This window comes from Oreochromis aureus, linkage group 16 (assembly GCF_013358895.1).
Source record: "Oreochromis aureus strain Israel breed Guangdong linkage group 16, ZZ_aureus, whole genome shotgun sequence".
NCBI classification, from domain to species: Eukaryota; Metazoa; Chordata; class Actinopteri; order Cichliformes; family Cichlidae; genus Oreochromis; species Oreochromis aureus.
Window position 1 is genome coordinate 7,867,901 of NC_052957.1, and position 20,245 is coordinate 7,888,145.

At 37.0% G+C, this 20,245-nt stretch overlaps 1 protein-coding gene across 5 annotated transcripts in view; it reads right to left on the reverse strand.

The window, feature by feature from the left end:
* Positions 1-20,245, reverse strand: part of LOC116335013 (inactive dipeptidyl peptidase 10) — a 245,414-nt gene that overhangs the window by 51,578 nt on the left and 173,591 nt on the right. For all 5 annotated transcript variants that reach the window (XR_005608686.1, XR_005608685.1, XM_031758597.2 and 2 more), the window contains 2 exons: positions 13,496-13,590; positions 9,010-9,084 (listed from right to left, as the gene is read on the reverse strand). Coding sequence is in view for 2 of the 5 variants with exons in the window: in XM_031758597.2 (XP_031614457.1) it covers positions 9,010-9,084; positions 13,496-13,590 (170 nt within the window). In the remaining 3 variants the exon portion in view is untranslated. The remainder of the gene's footprint in view (positions 1-9,009; positions 9,085-13,495; positions 13,591-20,245) is intronic.

A 20,245-nucleotide genomic window follows, 5' to 3' on the forward strand; every position in this document is an offset into this window, starting at 1 on the left:
ACATGATAAAGTGTTAGAGTCAATGATGGAATTCATTGCACTTGAATACCTGTGAGCTGCTCATTCTAAAAAATCATTTCCTTGTTTTGTAGAATGAGTAAATTATCATCAGCTAACAATACCAGGAGTTTTGAACCATGAAGAGAAGGTGTTACCTGCCAGATAACACTATATGCAACACCTTCATTTAAGAATTTATTTTAAGGGAGAGATTGTTTTTTGTGTTTTTACTTTTTCAATATTTAATCAATACCACAATCACTCTTTATTGATACTAATTACTATTATTTGAAGATATTATCCAAATCTGTTTGGAGAAAAGGAGCATTATGTTTCTCATTAATTTGGGACTGAAAATTAGTTTATATTAAATTATTATTATAAAAAATAAGAGGGAAATGATTTCCAGATGTCATCCAAGACATCTATCACTTACAAATAGTCTAATTGCAAATATAATTGGGTTTTATTCAAATGCCTATTAAGCTAATTCATTCCAACATATAATGGGACACATTAATACCACTGCTTCACGTGTAATCACTCAAGTCTTTGATCATTTACATCCTGTGTCTATCCTGGCACAGTAACTATCTAAAAATCAACCGTAAACTATCAAATCAGTGCACAGACTGCTTCTTGTAAGCATCCTTCACATACTGCATCCTATTTCTTGATCTGAAATAACTCTGCAGTTCTTTAATAACATGCCTGACAGCATAGTTTTCCATGGTTTTAGTTCCACTGTATCAAATTATATCAAGTGTTAGTTTGTTGAGGAGCTATATAGTATCTTCATATTGTAACAAATTAAGGCAATGGCCTCTGCTTATTATAGTGTGCTTATAATTATAATGGTCTAATTCCCTGGGAAGATCTGTTAAAATAAAATGTCGACCTCTGGGTGTTCATCATTTGAATTGTTTTAATGGAATAAAAGTTCAGCACATTCCTCACCTTCATTAGTATCTCTGGCTAAGCCTTGGGCACAAGTAAAATTTTTACTGCATCCACACAGGATGTGCTGAAACACTGTAAATACTGCTGATCACCACCTGTGTAATCGATAAAGTCAGTAAGCTGGACTTACTTATACCTGTTTAGAAGTTTAATTTAAAAGAAATGTACAGAGAAAGATTGGTTTTCTTTGCTGTTATGCTTTTTTGGTTACATTTCACATTTCAGGATTAATATTTGTTATACTTCGAGGGAGTTTTAGTGTATCCCAGGATGCACTAGGATGATGCAACAGGTTGCAAGTCTGACAGAAAACCTCACTGACACCTATGGGTGGTTAAAAAAAAATCAGGATTTTTGCTATTAAACACCACATAAAAAAAGACTAAAACCAGTGAGCGGATCCTGTAGAAATCCTCTGCTGTCCTGCTGTTAGACAATATTAATGAGCCACATGGCTTTTCATTACCATGAACAAACACACTGGAGTTAATGTGGAAGCACTGGCTAAGTTCCAGGCCCTGCTCACATACTCAGTGGTGTCTGAGGGCTCTCAGGTTGTCTTTGCAAACCATTTCTTTACAATTTTCACAATACTGAAGGGAAAATCACATAATGCATTATGCTGTGATATTAAACCTGCCAAAACCCATGACCAATCCAAGTAATCAGGGTACTTCGTCTACGAATACACGTGGTCTTTGTGATTTCCAAACATGCAGATTTAAGGTGAGTTTTTTTCCTTAAAGTGGAGATAATCAGTATTTATAGAACAATAATGTGTCAAATTACAGTCAATCTGAAACTGTCACTTTGAACAGTGATCCTTCATAAAAATATGAGCTATCTGATTAACCCCAGCTGTTTCTCACAGGTGTTGGCAGAGACCTAAATGGAGCACACTGGGCTTTACATTTACCAAGAGGGAAAAACCAAGACTCGACATGAGTGAACGTGTTCCTCTATAAATTCTGGATTTGAAAATAAGCAACAACTAATAAGATAAAATAAATAAAAAAAACAATCATAATATCAACTTAAACAATAATGATTTTATATGTAGTTTGTAGTACTTTTTGCAATGCTAGTTTGTCATGGATGAATACTGTATGTTAATGTAGTACTGAGAACATTTTTATGCTACCCCCAGGTATAAAAAAATAATTTATTCCAGGTTCAAAGACAGGAACCTAATTTTAGAAACTACAGATATGCTGTCCATTTCCCCATAAAATATGACACATAAAAAAAATTCAGTGCTCAGAACACTGATTCTTGAAACTCATCCGCACATAATACTCAGCAGAACACTAAATGTGTATTTGTTTGAGGCTAAAACAGTAATCCAGAAATGCTTTACACACACGACTGATTGAACCAATCAGTTGTTAAAGATTTGGTTTTTCAAATGGATTAAAGGCTCAAAAAGATATACAGTATAAGCCACATTCAGGTATGTATTCATATAGCATTTTTTATTCTATGCATGCAACACCTTATCAAAGACTCACACCTTGATGGATGCACTGGAAACAATCTGAGCTTCAGTATCTTGTCCAACAACATTTCGGCATTTTAACTGAAGCAACCAATATAAATACACTAATTCAACCTTCTGATTAGTGGATGACCCACTCAATCTCCTGAGCCACAGAAACCCAATGAAAGCTAGCAGGGTTGTGCCCAAGTGACACAGTACAATAGGGTAATTAAATATAGAAAACATGATTTTTGTTTGTTTTTTTTACCTTTGTTTCATCTGCCTGACCTGCATACCTCTGAAATATCAGACCTGATTTTAATAAAGCCTGCAGCTGATTTGATGTGATAAAAACAAGCAAACGATGTAACAACACAAGTCACGGGCACAAATAGGGAAATCTGCTTTCTGTCTCCGTCTCTGTGTCCTCGTGACGGATCTACACTGCTCTGGCTGCCTGAGGCCCAGCAGCCCGACTAAGCCTGTTCCCCTTTTAGTCCACGTGATTATCTGACTCCATCAGCTGAGCCTGAGCCTTCATCTTAGGTAGGGATGTAGCTATAGCCAGTACGGTAATTTTAAACATATAATGTGGATTTGACTCTGCAGCAAAAAGATAAACCTATATAGACAAATAAAACCTCTTTTTATTGCCTATATCTTTGCTTAGGATGGGTAAAAAAGACAAACACACAATGTTGCAGCTGTGACTGAGGTCACATACTGTTATTCCTTTATATGTTGTTAAAATACTTCAAAAGTAAAATGCAATCCAACGCAAATGATTAGAATGGATTGGGGTGGGGACAGTGGGGTGAGGGTGAATTTGACTGACACATTTCTACCAAGATGCTAAATTGGCCAAGAAGCGTGATGAATGTTTTATTTCATTCACTGCACCAGAGATGAACCCATTAGAGAAGCAATTTACTTCTCCTAGAAAAACCGCTTTTATTGCCCTTCATCACAAAGGTGTCATGTTGAGTTTTGTTTTTTTTTTCCCAATAGATGAGACGCACAAACAGGCCATCATAAATCTATACAGCAGGAACTATGTCCATTTCAGTTCTCTCGCTGTATGCACAAAAGGTAAGACTTTTCCTGTAGAATGAAATGCAGTTGTGAAAACCTAAGTACACCTCATAACTTGAAGTAGTCGTTTTCTGTATGACTTTATAAGTTTCTCATCATTGTGGAACAGTTTTGGTCCACTCTTCCATAACACTGCTTCAGTTTATTGATGTTTGCAGGCATTCATTTATGCACAGCTCTCTCACAGTCCCACTATAGCATTTCAAGGAGCTATTGATTGATTCTCGATTCCTTTCTTTTTCAGCCATTCTGTGGTAGATTTGCTGCTGTGGGATCTTTGTCGTGTGCATGGCCGAGTTTAGGCCAAGCTTTAGCTGTCAAACAAATGACCTCAAATGCGACTTCGGCACACAGAGCAGTTCATGGTTGACTCAACGACTGCAAAGTGCCCAGGACCAGTGGCTTCAACACAAGCACAAATCATCACCCCTCCATCACCATGCTGACCATTATGAGTTGGTATTGCATTTGCTTAATGCACAATCTGACCTTGAGGTGAATTTGCCCACCAGCAAACTGCCAAAACATCTGCTTTTATCGAGATGCTCACATTTTCTGATTATCAATTAATTAAATGCTTTAGATTAGCAGCACCTGGCTTCTGCATAATTGATTCCAGTTCCAATGGAATCAGCATGAGTTGACAGAGTCTTTTTAGTTTTGTTGGTAAATCCCAATGCAGGTGAAAATTACAATTAGGAATGGAATGCAACAACATGCAACAAAAACATACCTTTATAAAGAGTACTGCAACAGACATTCAGGAATTATATCAGTCTTAGGTTTTGTTTTTCATTTATTTTTGTGAATGTTTCTTAGGTGTAGAAAAAAAAGTGCTTTGAGTGCTCAGGTAGAATACCAAAGACTTACATAAGAACCTGTCCATTTAATGTTTTTATGTACTGTATATGTGTACCTACCATTTTCATGAGGATAATTTAATTAATTTAATGCTACAGGTGTCTCCTTTAATTGAAGGTATTAAAACTGTGATGAACTAGATGAAAAGATGAAGATGAAAATTAAAACTAGATGAAGGAAAAGCACTCGAAAACTAAGTCATGACAGTGACATTTTATTTCCAAGACTATTCTTTGTTTGTTCAAATGGAGACAGTCCAAAGTTAATATTGTTTTTCATAATGTGCACAATAGACAAGCTAGAACATATTACAATTTTTGTAAATTAAATAAATAAATAAAAAGTTTTTAGTATTTCGCATTAAATACTAAAAGCTCTCAACAACTAAAACAAAAAAAGGATTACAAAACAAGTTCTGCAGACAAGAAACAGTCAGTCTTCTGAAAATGAAAGTGGAAAACTATTCATCTAATTATTTATTTGTAAAAAATAACTAGTTTCATTAAAAAGCAATGTTTTTTATTCCTTTCCACTGTAATTTGAAGTGATTTTTTTCCACAGAATTCTTGTTTTCTTGAGTTTGATGCTTAGCTGCGTGTTCTGTTATAAGGAAGTTGGTTGCATGCATCCTGCTTATGTTATTAATTATTCATCAGTACTTCAAAAGGCAAAATGCACAGCACATTTTCCATTATTTATGGGTCACCAGATCAAGTCTCTTTAGCTCTTTAAAACTTGAGGCAGTCACGTTGAGTATCAAAGGAAATAAAGTCAGTTTGTGTAGGAAAGATTCTGATTTACAGCCTCTGAAGATTACATCCTAAAGGGAAGGACTGTATTAACATGTTTTATTATTGGTATACTCAAAGCTGTGGCTGTAAGATGTTCCCTTGCTGTTTGGTTTAGTTGCATAGTTTAATTTCAAAGCGTGCTAGAGGTGCAGGGCAGTGAATATAAAGGCTGGTGTTTTTACACAATACCGCTGCTACTGCCTATTAGTTTTAAAAAAGTCTACTGTTTGTCAGCGACTGCTGCCATGGGATTTAACAAGGCACACAGGAAGTCATTTTAAATTAATAGCAATTTTATATGCTTCTTTTTTTTAAGATTATAAATGGACCAACGGTGCGATTTCTATTAGATTCTTGTGTCAGTATAACCTTGTGCTAAATATAAGCTGGGCTTCCGGCCACTCGGTGTACTGTATTGTTCCAAATTGTAAGTCTAACCCTTCATTCAAAATATGCAAATCAGCTCTGATTAATCGCCTTGTCACTAATCCTCACAGTTGATCCCTTCCAGAGTGGAGGGTCCAATTTGCATATCTCATTTTGCATCTACTCTTTTCTGATGGAAAGCCGGTAATTATGGTTCAAGCTTGCCCCGCTGCTCTATTAGTGAATAAACGTGATCTGCCAGTCTGAGCACGAGCCACAAAGGAATTTTAATCACCCCCTGACCCTGGCCCTCGTCAAAATTTATTAAGCCCATGAGGACTGAAGCTTAGATGTTTATTCAACTGTGTATTTCAGCATGGGTTTGTCTTTAAACACCTGGTGATGTTCTTTTATTTCCTTTTCTTTTTAGTTGCAATCATTTAAAATAAAGCATTTGAATGACAAGACAAATTGTAAGTTAGTCTGCTTGATTTTTAACCTCCCTCAAAATGGTTAAAAAGGTCTTCTCATAACATTGAAAACTTGAAGTATATGTCCCCTGTTTTTTAAACAGGTTTTAATCTACTCTTGTGTAAACTGACTTTTCACAGGCAATTCAGATCAAACTCAGATCACACATTTCTATATTTGCTGTGGAACATATCACTGTCACTGTGCAATGTAATAAATGCATAAATCCCTTTAACCCTGTGAGCTCAAAGTTATCATCTGTGACAACTCTAACCCTACTAAATGATTTGAAGACCAGTAAAAAATTCATCTTTGAAAATTTATTTTTTTCATGAATAGCAAAATGATTATTTCTTTTCTTTTCATATATATTCTCTCCACATTCTGGTAGAGTTAGGGTTGGGGTCAGCATGGGCAGTAAATAATTATTTAATGTGTGTGAGGGTGGAAACAGGGTATAGCACGTAATTTAAGCATGTGCTCTTAAAATCACAAGGTAAGAAAATACCATGTAGTCACTCTTATGACAAGGTAAACAGCTATTGATGCAGTGATTATTGTATCTTAAAATGACTGGTTGCTTGCTTTCAAACAATGTATAATTTAAATTACAACTGAAAATACAACAGTACATGTTTTTCCTTTTCTCAGCGCATAATCAAGCCAAGAAATGTTTGTTGATTTAGAGCACAACAACCACACCAAATGGAAGTTCCGATTGAACTTCCTTTTAAATTACTTCCCTTTCTTCTTGGGTTAAATTAAACAGTTCACTGTTGATTTACATTAGTTTTCCTTCAGATTATCTTTGCACATTGTAGTTTATGTGCTGTAAAAGTATAACATAATGGCACAAAACCTATAAATACAGTGACATAAACATGTCCTCCACCCCCCTCTCTTCCCCCCCAAAAGTAAAGATCTTCTAAATACATGTGCAAATTGCAGTAGTTGAAAGTAAATTTAATTTACAATGTTGTACTATACTTAAATTTAGAAATTGTACCTTGCATTACATTTTAGCACTCCAAATAAGTAAGCAAATATAATATCACACACTGTGATTTAACTAAAAGGCATTAAAAATTTGTTCTACCGAATGAAGCAGCTATAGCAATAACAAAGTTCAGATGATTAGCTTTCTTTACTCATTCTGATTTTATTTCACCAAACATACATTTCTGCTCTTTCTTGCTTTCTAATTTCACTTTTGTCACTTCTTCTTCCCACGCTACCGAAAGCCTCATATTCACCATTTTTTTCTGTCAGAGTTTCCTGAAGCAATAAATCGCTGGTTGCTGCTCTTTAAATATCATTATATTTCTGTCACTGTGCATTTTAGACCTTCTGTAACTTTGCACAAATCCTCCTCCATGTTCTGGAAGATTTCACATGAAGTTTCTCTTGATAATCTTTTGGCTTTAGTCTTGAACAACAAGCATCTAGAATTGTAGGAACCTGTCCATCTAGTTAGGTTAAATTCTTTTCTGATACTTTACTGATTAAATATGTTTAGATTCAGAATTTTCTTTACAACAAAACCCTATTTTTCTTTCTCTGTTTAACCCTGTCCTGCATGAATTATGACAACCTCAAGCAGGATTTCTTTTTTTTTTAAAGTATTTTTATACATCTTTAGGCGTGAAAAGATGAATAAAAATACTTAAGAAACAAATCCTGATTGTGGTTGTCATAATTCATGCAGGACAGGGTTAAATAACAATAATTACAATGAAACACATCATACATCTATAATAACATAATACAAGAAAACAGCCTTTGAATAGCTGTCCACTGTAGTGACCACTATGCGTGAAAGGTTTAAAATAGGTCTGACTTGTCTTGAATGCACAGGCATAAGTGTCTGCATAATCCATATTGTTTGTGGATTGCAGTAACATTGTATTTATATGTGTGTGTATAATCTAGCTCCCCAAAATAAGTTCCTATACAATTAAACTACATTCTCAATTATATTTCTAAGAAAGTACTGGGGAGGAGGTACGCCCTAGACATCTGGACATATTGCCGGTCACAAGGCAACAAAAAGATATATTATAAAATTTATTTCCCATGAAATGCAAGTGAAAATGTAGTTTATAACATTCTTAATAGGTAATTTAAAGAGTGGTCTTGTGTGTGTGGGGGAGCCACATGAATTTATGACCTATAATTGGCCCCACACAGGCTTTCATGAGCCAGATCAGGGCCCACCATGGTTTATGTGGTTAACTTGTGACTATGTTATGGGTCACATGGGGCCTAGAATGAAGAAATAGATGAAAATACAAGATGTGGGCCTGACCAGGGATAAATAATAACAATAAAATCTTGCCAGGTCTCTTACTTTTTTTCCCCAATAAGATAAAAAAAAAAAACCATTTTGAGTGATCTGCTCAAAAGTTGTCTCAACACTGAAGCCAAGAAAGTCATTTCCTTTTTAAATGGATCACAGCCTGCTTTACACTCACTAAACCATGCACCAAAATTCCAACTATATCTGAAGCACATGGTTGGCTTGCTGGGATAATTATAACCTGCCCATGAAGTCTACTCAGTCCAGTCAGAAACACAATAAGAGAATACGAAAATGCATTTATTTCAGTTTCGCTGTGACTTCAAGTAAATTATTTGACTCCTTTTTCCCAGCAGCAGTGACCAGATTGTTCCATGCTGAGCATGTTGTGCACTGAAAGAGTCGCTGTCTGTTTACAAAGCAAAAACTCAATAAGCGCAGAGTCCTACAGGCACAGTTTAAGTCAACATAAAAAAAATGATATGAAACCAACAGCCCAAACTTATCTATTTACATTCCATCCATCTGAGACGGGAGCCACTCTCTACATTCCATTGCATATTCTATACACAACATATGCAGATATAACAGTCTCAGTATGACAGAGATGAAAAAAAAATAAGAAAATAATTAAAAAAATAAGAGTATTTTCTTCTTGCAAAAAAATGATGATTGTACAGATCTAACAAACTTACCGGTTTCACATCATATGCGAAGAGCACATATTTCAGGTCAGGGGAGACTGCATACTTCGCCACGTTGAAGTTAATCTGATGAAAATAATAGAGAAGGAGAAATATTTTACAATACAACAAAAAAGATCAACTCTAAAGTACAGTACCAATGAAAAGTTTGAGTACACCTACTCAACCAATGAAACTCGATGTTTCAGTGTTTGAGTTTACATTAGGTCAGTTGAGTGTGAAGATCAGGTGATCTGATGCAATCATCTGTCAGCTATCATTAGTCTGCAGGTATGTTCAGTGTTGGGGAGTAATGGAATACATGTACCGGTGTTACGTCTTTAACATACAAAATATGAGTAACTGTATTCCGTTACAGTTACCGCTTAAATAGGTGACAATTAGAATACAGTGATTTTGTTGAAATAAATGGATTACACGGTGGTCTTTTCCTGTTTCTAATTTTGGTAATTCCATGAATTCCCAAACAAAACACGCAATAAGAGCCTCCAATGTAAGTGTCCTGTTACACCACTTCACATCTGACTGTGCAATGCAAACTCTGTTTGCCATCAACCAAGCTGCTCTCAGCGTCAAAAGACTCCACCTCCGACATAAGGAAGCATTGGGAAGTAAGTTCTTTATTTAAAAACTAACGTTAGCCTACTCCAGCTACCTTGTTGGTAGCTACCTGGGTTATGTGCCACTTCAGTATATTTGATATACTTGATTTATTACTATGAATGAAGGCTGCATTACAACCTGCTAGCTGCAAATAATCCGAAAGCAGACAGAAAGAAAACATTTTACTCATACAGAAATAGTTTTCTTTATGAGATCGCTGCAAAAAGTGCACCCTACTGTTACTCATTTTATATTAAGATTAAAAAAATCTAGTTGGTATTGCTTTCAGAACTGCACATGATTATTTGCAGCTAGCAGGTTGTTAATGCCATCCTTCAAGTATAACAGTCCGCGGTCTATGAACTAACCTCAGCTAACACCAGCTAACAATGTTAGCTCGGTGGCAAGTAGCCTTCAGTAATAGCAATAAATCACACAGCAATAGTATATTCATGTAGTTGTAAAAAGCATGACAATATATCAAGTAATCCAAAGTATTCAGAATATGTTACTCACATTAAGTAACTTAACAGAATATGTTACAAACTACATTTTGGGCCATGCACTCTGTCATCTGTAGGGATGGGTACCGGTAATGGCACCGGTTCAGACATAAACGGTAGTAACCAGACCGAAAAGCAGCGCACATTTCGGTGCTTTATTTTGGTGCTTTATTTCTGTGCTTCTTTTCCTGAGACGTCATACACTTTGGATTCTAGCCAATCATTTTACCTTTCCGAGGATAGTAGGCGGGCCCAGGTACATACGTTCTTTTAGAGCAGAGCTACAGAATAAAAATGCCCAAGGCGAAGCGGTCAAAAGTCTGGCTGTACTTCACAGCAAAAGATGCAAACTCAGCAGCCTGCAACAAGTGCTTTAAGCTGATACTGTGCAAAGGAGGTAACACCTCGAATCTGATGAAACACCTAGCGACGCATAGCGTTTTTTTAAAAGCCGAGAAATGCACCATATTTCATAGCTTGCTGCGAGACCTCACACCGTGCACATCTACTGCGGGTGTGGTGCCTGTTATCGGACCCGGAGTTAGCAACATCCCCCAAGAACCCGAAGAGGAGAGTCCTGGCCCCTAGCCCTGCCAGTGTAGCAGAAATGATGACGGATGATGATGGCAGCAGCAGCCGTTCTTCTCTGGGCGAGTAGCTTAATGTTGTTCGTGTGTAATTTATGTTGAGTAGGCTAACCACATTATTACATTAATGCACGTAAGGTGAACTAGCAAACACCGTTGTAGTTACATGCGGCTGTCTTCTTGTTTGATGGCAGATATTCCCTTCACCCTGGCCAAAAAGGCTAAAATGACCAAAGAAAAAGTGGGAAACAGCTAAACATGAGAGGTTTTTGGACAAAGTTGGTGTTTTTTCCATTGATTAAGCACTGCTTCCAGCCAAGAGTGATACCATATATGCTCTATAGCTGCAGAAAAGGCTAATATTGTTATCTTTTTACAAAAAAACAGCTAAACATGAGAGGTTTTTGGACAAAGTGTGTGTTCTCCATTCTTTAAGCACCGGTTCGAGCACCGTTTAAGCACCGGCACCGTTTCAAAAGTACCGGTTTGGTACTGGTATCGGATAAAACCTAAACGATACCCATCCCTAGTCATCTGTAGTGGAATACATTTAAAAGTAACCTTCACAACACTGGGTATGTTTTGGCTCAACAAATGAAGATCACTTTAAGTACTGTGGAAAATATATCATGAAGCAGTATTTCAGCAAAGGCTATATTAATCCAGCTACTAATAAAATGTGTTAGATCATTGGGTATTACCAGAAATGTTTTGCTTGTAACGGCATACGTGCCTGCCCAATGACAGTCAGAGCAAGATGTAGGAAGAATACATTTTCTAGCGCTTATTTGCTGTGTATTTTGTTTTATGGATTTAATAACAGGCCAGTATATTAAAGGCCATTTTTTCAGTTATAAACTGTGTCATAGGTCATTAGATTGTTTAACAAGACTGAAAACTGTGCAGAACAGGAAGCTTTGTGCAGAGTTGCAGAGGACATCGTCTATTTTTATGTTGCTAAAAGAGAACAACAGGAAACAGCGGGGCGAGAGGCAGTTAAGATAGATTTCTAAGTACCTGTAGAAGATCACCCAAAAAAGGAATTGTATCTAGCTGTAACGAATTGTAACTGATGCATGTTATGTTATCTGCCTACGCAAGAAGGGGCGTGAACCCTGATATATAAAACTGTGTGTCCAAGTGCTTCCTCGTTGAGATTGACACGGAAGGTGGTATTGTGTACATCTCCACATGCACGTGCTTAATAAATGATTGTTGATTGACTGGACCTGCTCTGAGTATTGGTTGTTTGTTCTCAGCCCAACATCAAAGAATTCGGGACAATACAAACAAAATGTGATGTGTGTATCTGAATGATGCTGTCGTGGTCATGCTAGATAAGTGTTGACTTGAATCTTCAAAGATGCCTCCAGCAACCCCCCACACCCACCCCAACACACACATCACAGCTCCTTCTTCATGGCGAGAACCTTCTAATAACAAAGTCACTGTCCCCGGAAAACAAACTCTGGACTCCAAAGTCAAAATCTCTCATGTAGAGATGTCATCTCTACATGCAGAGATCTGTGGACCTTCATTCTTCATTCTTTTTACTTCTAACCCCAAAATGCCAGAAAGTCAAACTACAGAGCACAGTCTAAAACAAGCAACACCACTGTGCAACCTAAATGTGTAGAGGGTAGGAAAAAAATCAACTGAACTGGAAATTCACTTGATGAAAAACATTTAAGACCAATCCAAAGAGGATTTAAACTTTCACCAGAGACAAAATTTTACCAGGGGCTGTTAGAAATGTTTTCAGATGTGTATTTGATTCAGGAACGTGCCAAAAAAGAGTGGGAAGAAGTGCACACTTATTTAATCGCACCCCTTCACTATAAGTTATCAGTTATTATTTATTCAGCTTCCTTACTGATATAAACTCCAGTAATAGCAATGAATAGTATTTCTAATTTAATATATATGCTACATAAAGTACATATCATATCATCATGTTTTTGTGACTGCGTAACTTTGCTTCCACACAACAAAGCCAATACCTCCAGTTTTGAAAGGTTAATTGTAAAATCCAAATAAGAATGAAGTAATAACTTTCTAAACAGACACATTCACTGAAATTCATTATTTTACTTTTCTTTATATCTCATTAAGATCATATCTTAGCTTACATAGTTTTCTTTTTGCAAAGTTACCATTTTAAATGAAAAAGCATTCTTCTGCCTAGTAAAATAAACGTTACACTGACTCTCTACATGATCTTTATTTAGCAGAATACATAGATATTTTGGTCATGCAGTAAAGTCAAATTTGATGATTTTATTTACATTTAGTTTGAATTTTTTTTTTAAGGTCACAAATGCAAAATGCAAAATATGTATCTTTAAGTATTTTTATCAATTGGAGATAAATTATCTGGATTTCAGGAGCCGGACCCCGCCTCCAAACACACCCATTCCGGGTCTTATCTATCTATGACCCCCCCCCCCCAGTTCTACAAGCTGTTCGTTCTTGTTTTCGTGCCCCACCCTCCCTCCCTTTTTTTCAATTCTTTCACTTCTTCACTTCTCATTAGTACATGGGGATCTGCCAGGCCCAGTCCCCATCGAGGCCTTCCCCAAACCGCAGCTCATTTCTTGATTAAGCCATTCACCTTTATCTACTAAAAACGCTACCAAACCTTAAATGAGGACGTGGGCCCAGCTAGTGAATTAGTATTTGAGACAGTTTTGGCTTTTTAATTTCCTATAGACAGGCCAGAATAGAGTGTGCCCAAACTTTTCAATGGCAGTCACCAACCAGTAAACAAGACTAATAGTTACTTACAAATGTGCTGTTTGTCAGGACGATCTCGGTTTCGTTTGTGAGGATGTTGAACTTGATGACATGGCCGTCACTGTTCCTGTAGATGACTTCAGAGTCTGTGCGAACAAAAAGGGAGAACAAAGAAAAAAAACACCTGCATGAATTCTGAAAGCTGTCATAAAAATGTAGAGAAAAACTTTAAAGCGAAAGAACAAAGCAAAGCAGCCATTGTGGATTTGTTTAGAGTTGTCAAGATGCCATTAAAAACAACATCTTTTCAACTTCACTGTTCCCTCAAATTAAATAACAGTAAAAACGCCGCAGACAGTCAAAAGGGGCCGAGTTTGAGCGACAGTGATGTAATGTGATTAACTGCGAGCATGAAAAGTGAGATTTAACTGCCAGACAAACACAAAGGGAAAAGCCCAGATTTTTCATCTCGCAGGTAGTGCGGCATGCTGTGTATTGATGGGAGCAGCATTGTGTGACGCTGCCAGGAAAACATCTTTTTGTACAGAGCAGAATTGGATGGACGTGACTGCATTGTTTGGTTTGTATTAAAGCTAAACACTGAGAAACACAGCCCACCATAAATGTCAAGGAACGTATGCATCCACATTTATAGTATTCATACAAGCAGAGTGAATGCACATTATACTAACAATCCTAATGCTCAGTGTAGTGAAAGAAAAAGAAATCTGATAGGGATAAACAAAATTTTCCTTCATTCATGTTATTAATAGTTAAATTATCCATGTAAAGAGCAGATTTCCATCATCACGTACAGCAGCTTCCAAATTAACAGGCAGAGGGAGAAAATGCACCAGCAATTAAGTATACTTTTCTTTTTGTTTCACCTGTTCGCATTATGCATCCGGCTTTCAAATATACTTGTATGAATGCAGCTCCTGTACTATTCTAGCTGCAAATAAAGGCCCCAGATAGTGGGGGTGAAGCAGTGACAAAATGTGGGTTTGACGAGTCGAACAAAAGGACAAATAAATCTCTGGTGTAACAAACAGTGAGGCGAGCAATGCCATAAAAACAGCGGGTGGTAGAGATGTGACAAAGGGTATTGAAAGAAGAAAAAAAAAACCTTCTACTGTGGACCGGTATAGTTAGCTCTTAGAAACAGCAACAAAGTTAACCTTAAAATTTTTATCTTCTCTGGGAATTCACCCACAGATTTTTTATTTATTTATTTTCCTTTTTCTTTGGCTAGCTCTACTGGATACCTATCAATCCAAAGTGAAATATCTGAACATTTAATGGACACTTGGAACAAACATCTATTGTTCCCAGATAATTAATCCTTTTTTGGCTTTTCATTATGTGCCATTGTCAGGTGAAAACAATTTGTCCCAAACTTTGGCTTCTGACTAAAATCTGTTTTATATATATCCCGTTTCATATGGCATCATTTTCAGGCTAGAGCTGCGAGCCAGTGAGGTGCAAAACGAGCCACAGCAGATCAAGCCGAAGCTACTGGGAAAATGTTTTTTAACTGTTCTGAACAACAAAGGAAACAGTGCCCAGGAGGGAGGACAGAACTTTGTCTAAGTTACAGAAGCTTTGTCGAAGTGCGATTTGCAGCATTTTGCCCCAAACGCATGTATGTATCTATCAAAGAGTCGCAGCAGGCTGGAGCTGCAGTCTGTGTGTCGTTTGTCTAACTGTTTGTGAGGTATGTCTCTCTTCTTGCTGCATTTGCATTTAGGAGATCATCCAAAGAACAGATTGGAAGACATGTTATGAGAAGGTAAATATTAATTTTGCTTGATTCACCGTTCTGAGATCTTGCAGTATAAGAAAGTTTATCTATGGATTTTTTTTAAATAAAATTCTGTTATATATTTTTGTCTGTTGTTTTTAATACTCAAGTTTATGAAGTACTCAAGTTCATATTTGCTATTGATATTTATCTATAAAAAAAATCACTATTACTATTAAGTTTGTTTTGATTAAATGATTACCTTAGTATATCATGTAAAGTTATCACTGGGTGCATTATGCAAACAAACAATGAACAAAAAAATGTAAAAAATACTTGCAAAAACTGAAAACATGTTGCTGATAAATTTGATTAAATACGTTTTAAAGAAAATCTCAGGATTATAAATAAAGTAATAGTAATGGCTTTTCTCAGGTGATGTTAACCTGCTATTAAGTAAGTAATATAATTGTATCATTTCATCACAGTCAGATATAACCATGACTAAAGTGCATCTGACTTCAGCTGAAGGTTCAGTATATAAATCTATGGTAGAAGTAGCACGAAAAGATAAGCATGACCGAAGAATATTTCACAATTGATAGCCATAATACCCAAACTCACTTTTATATTATCTTGTTTTAATGTAAAACTTGTTCAGTAGATTTTTATCAGAAGAGGAGCGCATACTGCATGGCATGAACTGGAGATGAGTTTGTGATAGTTTACTGTACAACATTATTTTTCAGATCAAAATACAAACATTACACATTCATCTCAACAGCAACAGCACCTCTTGAATCAGGATCTTCAGGGTACTCAAAAACTATTCAAAATATTCAGCTATGTGAGCCAGTGCTCTGAGAAAGAACAGGGGCAAGATTCCTGCCAGGGAAGTAACATCTTCAGAGCAATCAGATACACAAATAAAGGTTGAGAATCTTAAAAGTTAAGTATGCAAGAAAAGAGTCACAGAGGTGAACGGTGCTTTAGCTGCAAATTTGAAGAAACGGCGAGAAATGTCAGGTGATGATGTTTTTATAACTGTCAAACCCCTTCAACCGCAATATTTGACATTGGTTGGGCTATACAAATAAAAGTGCATCGAATGAATTGTATAAAAATGACTGGACCTTATTGGATGGAAGCTGTGCCTGATGAATGATAATGAATGAGCCTGTGGTTGAATGAGCTAATGTGAGCTAAAACTTCACTATGCTGCCTGAACAAACACAATTCTCCACTCAGGTTTTCATAACAAGTTTTTGGCCCTTTTCAGACACACAGTCCTTTCCAGTAATCTGACAGCAGTTTAACACATTTGCGCAATCTCTGAATATTCCACCTTTTCATTTGTTGATAAATGTCACAACAGCAATCTCACCAAGTCACACTTGTAACCCTAAAACCTTTAAAACGGAATACATCTGATTGTAGACGGCGTAATCGACCAATCGGCACACACAGCTGGGATGCAGTCAGTCTGCCTTGCTACAGGTAAAGTAGATACATAGTGGGTTTAATCTTCATTACTAATATTCTCCTCTTTATACAGATTGGCATTTTCCTAGAAGCTGGTGCAAAAATGAAGCCTGAGCTGCATTTCTACACACTGCTGAATAAACCGATTTTGCCATAACACTGAAAAAACAGTGACACTGTTCACTCTTTAATTTTCATGTAAAACTGACTCTAAACATACAGGGTATATTATTTACAGAAAATCTACTGCGCTTAGTTTATGTTCATGTCAGTGACAACTGCAAAGTTACAACAGCTGTGAACACTGTGCCAAAACTCTGGCTCCAATTTGTAGGTCCCGAGTGCCACCACTGATTCTTTACCCTGTTGTTTATAGTTTAGTATATTTTTGTTCTTAAAACCTGTGATGTTGTGTTACATTGTTAGACTCACACAGAATGTACATGTATTACAGTATTTGTCTTATCATTCCTTATTTCTTAAGTTTCCTGGTAATGATGGGGCACATGACAGATTTTCTCTGTTGTTTTATGTTATATCTATTTCTTTCTTTTTAATCACCCTGATTTGCCTTTACATTTATATCTCACTAAAATAAATGGTTAGAATCGGTCATACTATATGGATCTCTCAACCAGATTCGTAATATTAAAGTGTAAAATATGTTCTTGGTTCCTTTCAAAAATATAAATTATTATTGATTTTTTTTCTTCATGTGATTACATTTTGGTTAGCTTTAGGCACAAAACTACTTTCTTTGGTTCCCTGTGTCTGCTTGCTCGGCAGACTGGCAGTGTAATTATGTGAGAGCAAACAATGCGTGGGTCAGGGTAAGGGTCACGTCTGGGTCTCAGAGGTTATTCATTACCATTGGGATTGAAACAGCTGTACTTCACATGTAGCAGCTGTCTTTACTGGTTAATCCCAAACATTCCACATGTTGTGTTTCAGTCAGTGGTGTACTGACTGCTTTTCACCTTTCTGATAAAGTCTAAGCAAACGAAAGCAGAAACACAAAATACTTTGGGATTGGTCTGCGTTACTCTTGGCTTTGGTTTGGATGTAAAATATTTTTCAAGTCAAACAACAAGTTGATTGAAATTACTTAAATATTTTTGTAACATCAGTGATAATGATCATGTATTTTGACTCCCCCACATCGCAGATGTAAACTGTGGAAAAGAGCTTATTGGGAGTTTCCCTCAGAGATGAGGAGCTTGATCAAGAGTTCAAAGCTTTGAGGTGCTGCTCATCCTCTGTGACCAGGATGATATAAATTCTGTGTGTGGGATGAAGGTTCTTTTCTGTTTCTCAAAAATTGATCTTCTATATAATTGTGTTCACACTTTTGGTCTATGTGAGCCTGCTTTGAAAATAACTGATCGGGTTTCCAAAGAAGTGCTTTGTGTTCAGTACGCGTGTCTCTTAGAAATATATTAAGTTCCAAACCCAGTTTCTTACTGTCAAAAGCAAGATCGGTTGAACAGTCCTTTTGTCTTTGACTACACAACTTTTCTTACCCTTGTTTGAAAACATCAGGCTGAGGCTGAGGAAAGATGTGAAGGATAATTCATAAGAATTATGAAGACAGACTAGAAGTGGCCAAAGAATCAGTAACAGTAATTATATCTATAAACTCTTTAATGCCATGGCAGACATTGTTCTTGTGATTCTCCCACAATAAAACTACACTGTCTTGAAATCTAGTACCCAAAAAGCATCTTAAGCACTTTGCCACATGTATTCTTATTGTTTTATGCAGGTTGTATAAAGGTTGACAGCCCAGTGAAAAATATAATTTCGTTACCAAGGTGCAATTAAATTAAATGACTATATAAAGAAAAGCTGCTCACCCGTGTCAACCCTTCCTACTGAAGAACTCATCCACTTTAACTCGTCTCTGAATAAAAATTAATTATTTTCCTAAAAACTGGCAATGCAGCAATACCCAAAATAAGGTCCAATACAAAATGAGTTACAATTCACCTTTCACTTTGATCATCTTTAATTATATTTATTTGTAGAGCATGTTTTTCAACCGGTGTTACAAAGTGCTTCACATGGGAAACAACTTCAAAACAAACTTATTCAACTACAGCGAGGAACCTTTTAAAGTTTAAAAATTACTGAAGGTTCAAAAATTATATGTTATTATATGAGTTGGTAAAACAACACTAATTTATCTAATTAGTTATGTTGGTCATAGTTTGCATGAACTTAGCTGATGCAATGTTTGAAATGTTTCTTTTCATAAAAGATGTCCAGGAAGTAATAAAGTAACACTGAAGCAGTTCCTTCATATTTAGAGAATTAGACCAGCTCTTATTATGAATCACTTCAGTCATTCAGGAATCTTCCTAAATAGAATTTACTATTTGACTGCAACTTCAACAAGCAATGGGAATGGATCACAGCTCTGTTAAAATAAATAAATAAATGAACTTTTTTAAATCATAGTGTCATGTCAATTAAACTTCTGGGATATTGATCTGCTCAGTTAAGTAGCAGATGGGGTTGTTAATCAGCTTCAGATGCTTTGGTGTTAATGAAATTAACAACAGGTGTGCTAAAGGGCCAACAATGACACAACCCCCACAACAGGTTTTACAAGTGGAGGCCGCTGACACATTTTCTGACCATTTTAACAACTTTGGCATTTTGATAGGGTCACTACTGATAGCATGAGGCAATACGAGGACCCTACAGAGGTTGCACAGTAAGTCCCACTCCTCCAGGAGGGCACATCAAAAAGTCCCATTGCCAGAAGGTTTATTGTGTCTCCCATCACAGTCTCAAGAGAATGAAGGAGATTTCAACAGACAGGCAATTACTCTAGGAGAGCCAGACAAGGCCATAGGAAGCCCTTAACCCATCAGCAGGACCAGCATACTATCTGCTGCAAGATGGCCACTGCCAGAGCTCTACAAAATGATCTCCAGCAGGCCACTGTTGTTTAAGTCTCTGACCAAAAGAATCAGAAACAAACTTGAAGGCCCGGTGGCGCCAGTGTCCGGCAGCCTCGCCTCTGTCAGTGCGCCCCAGGGTGGCTGTGGCTACAACGTAGCTTGCCATCACCAGTGTGTGAATGTGTGTGTGAATGGGTGAATGACTGGATATGTAAAGCGCTTTGGGGTCCTTAGGGACTAGAAAAGCGCTATATAAATACAGGCCAGGCCATTTGAGGGTGACCTGAGGGCTCACTGTGGGCCCTGTGCCCTTTGCTCTCCGCCCATCACCATGTTAACTGATTGGTATTTGCCATAGAATACCAGAACTGGCAGGTTCTCACAGATCACAGGAGGCTCACGCTGAGCACATGTGACAGATTAAAAAGGTCTGGAAAAGCCTGAAGAATGTTATGCTGCCTGTAACATCATTCAGTATGACTGTTTTAGTTTTGGGTCAGGGATGGTCTGGGCGGCATATCCATTAGGCTATCCCATTAGATATCAAGAAGAAATTCTTGGACCCACTGTCAGACCCTATTGCTGGTGCAGTGGGGCCTGGATTCCTCCTGGTGTACAACAATGCCCGGCCTCATCCTGGAGGATGACGGAACCGCTGACTTTCATACTCTC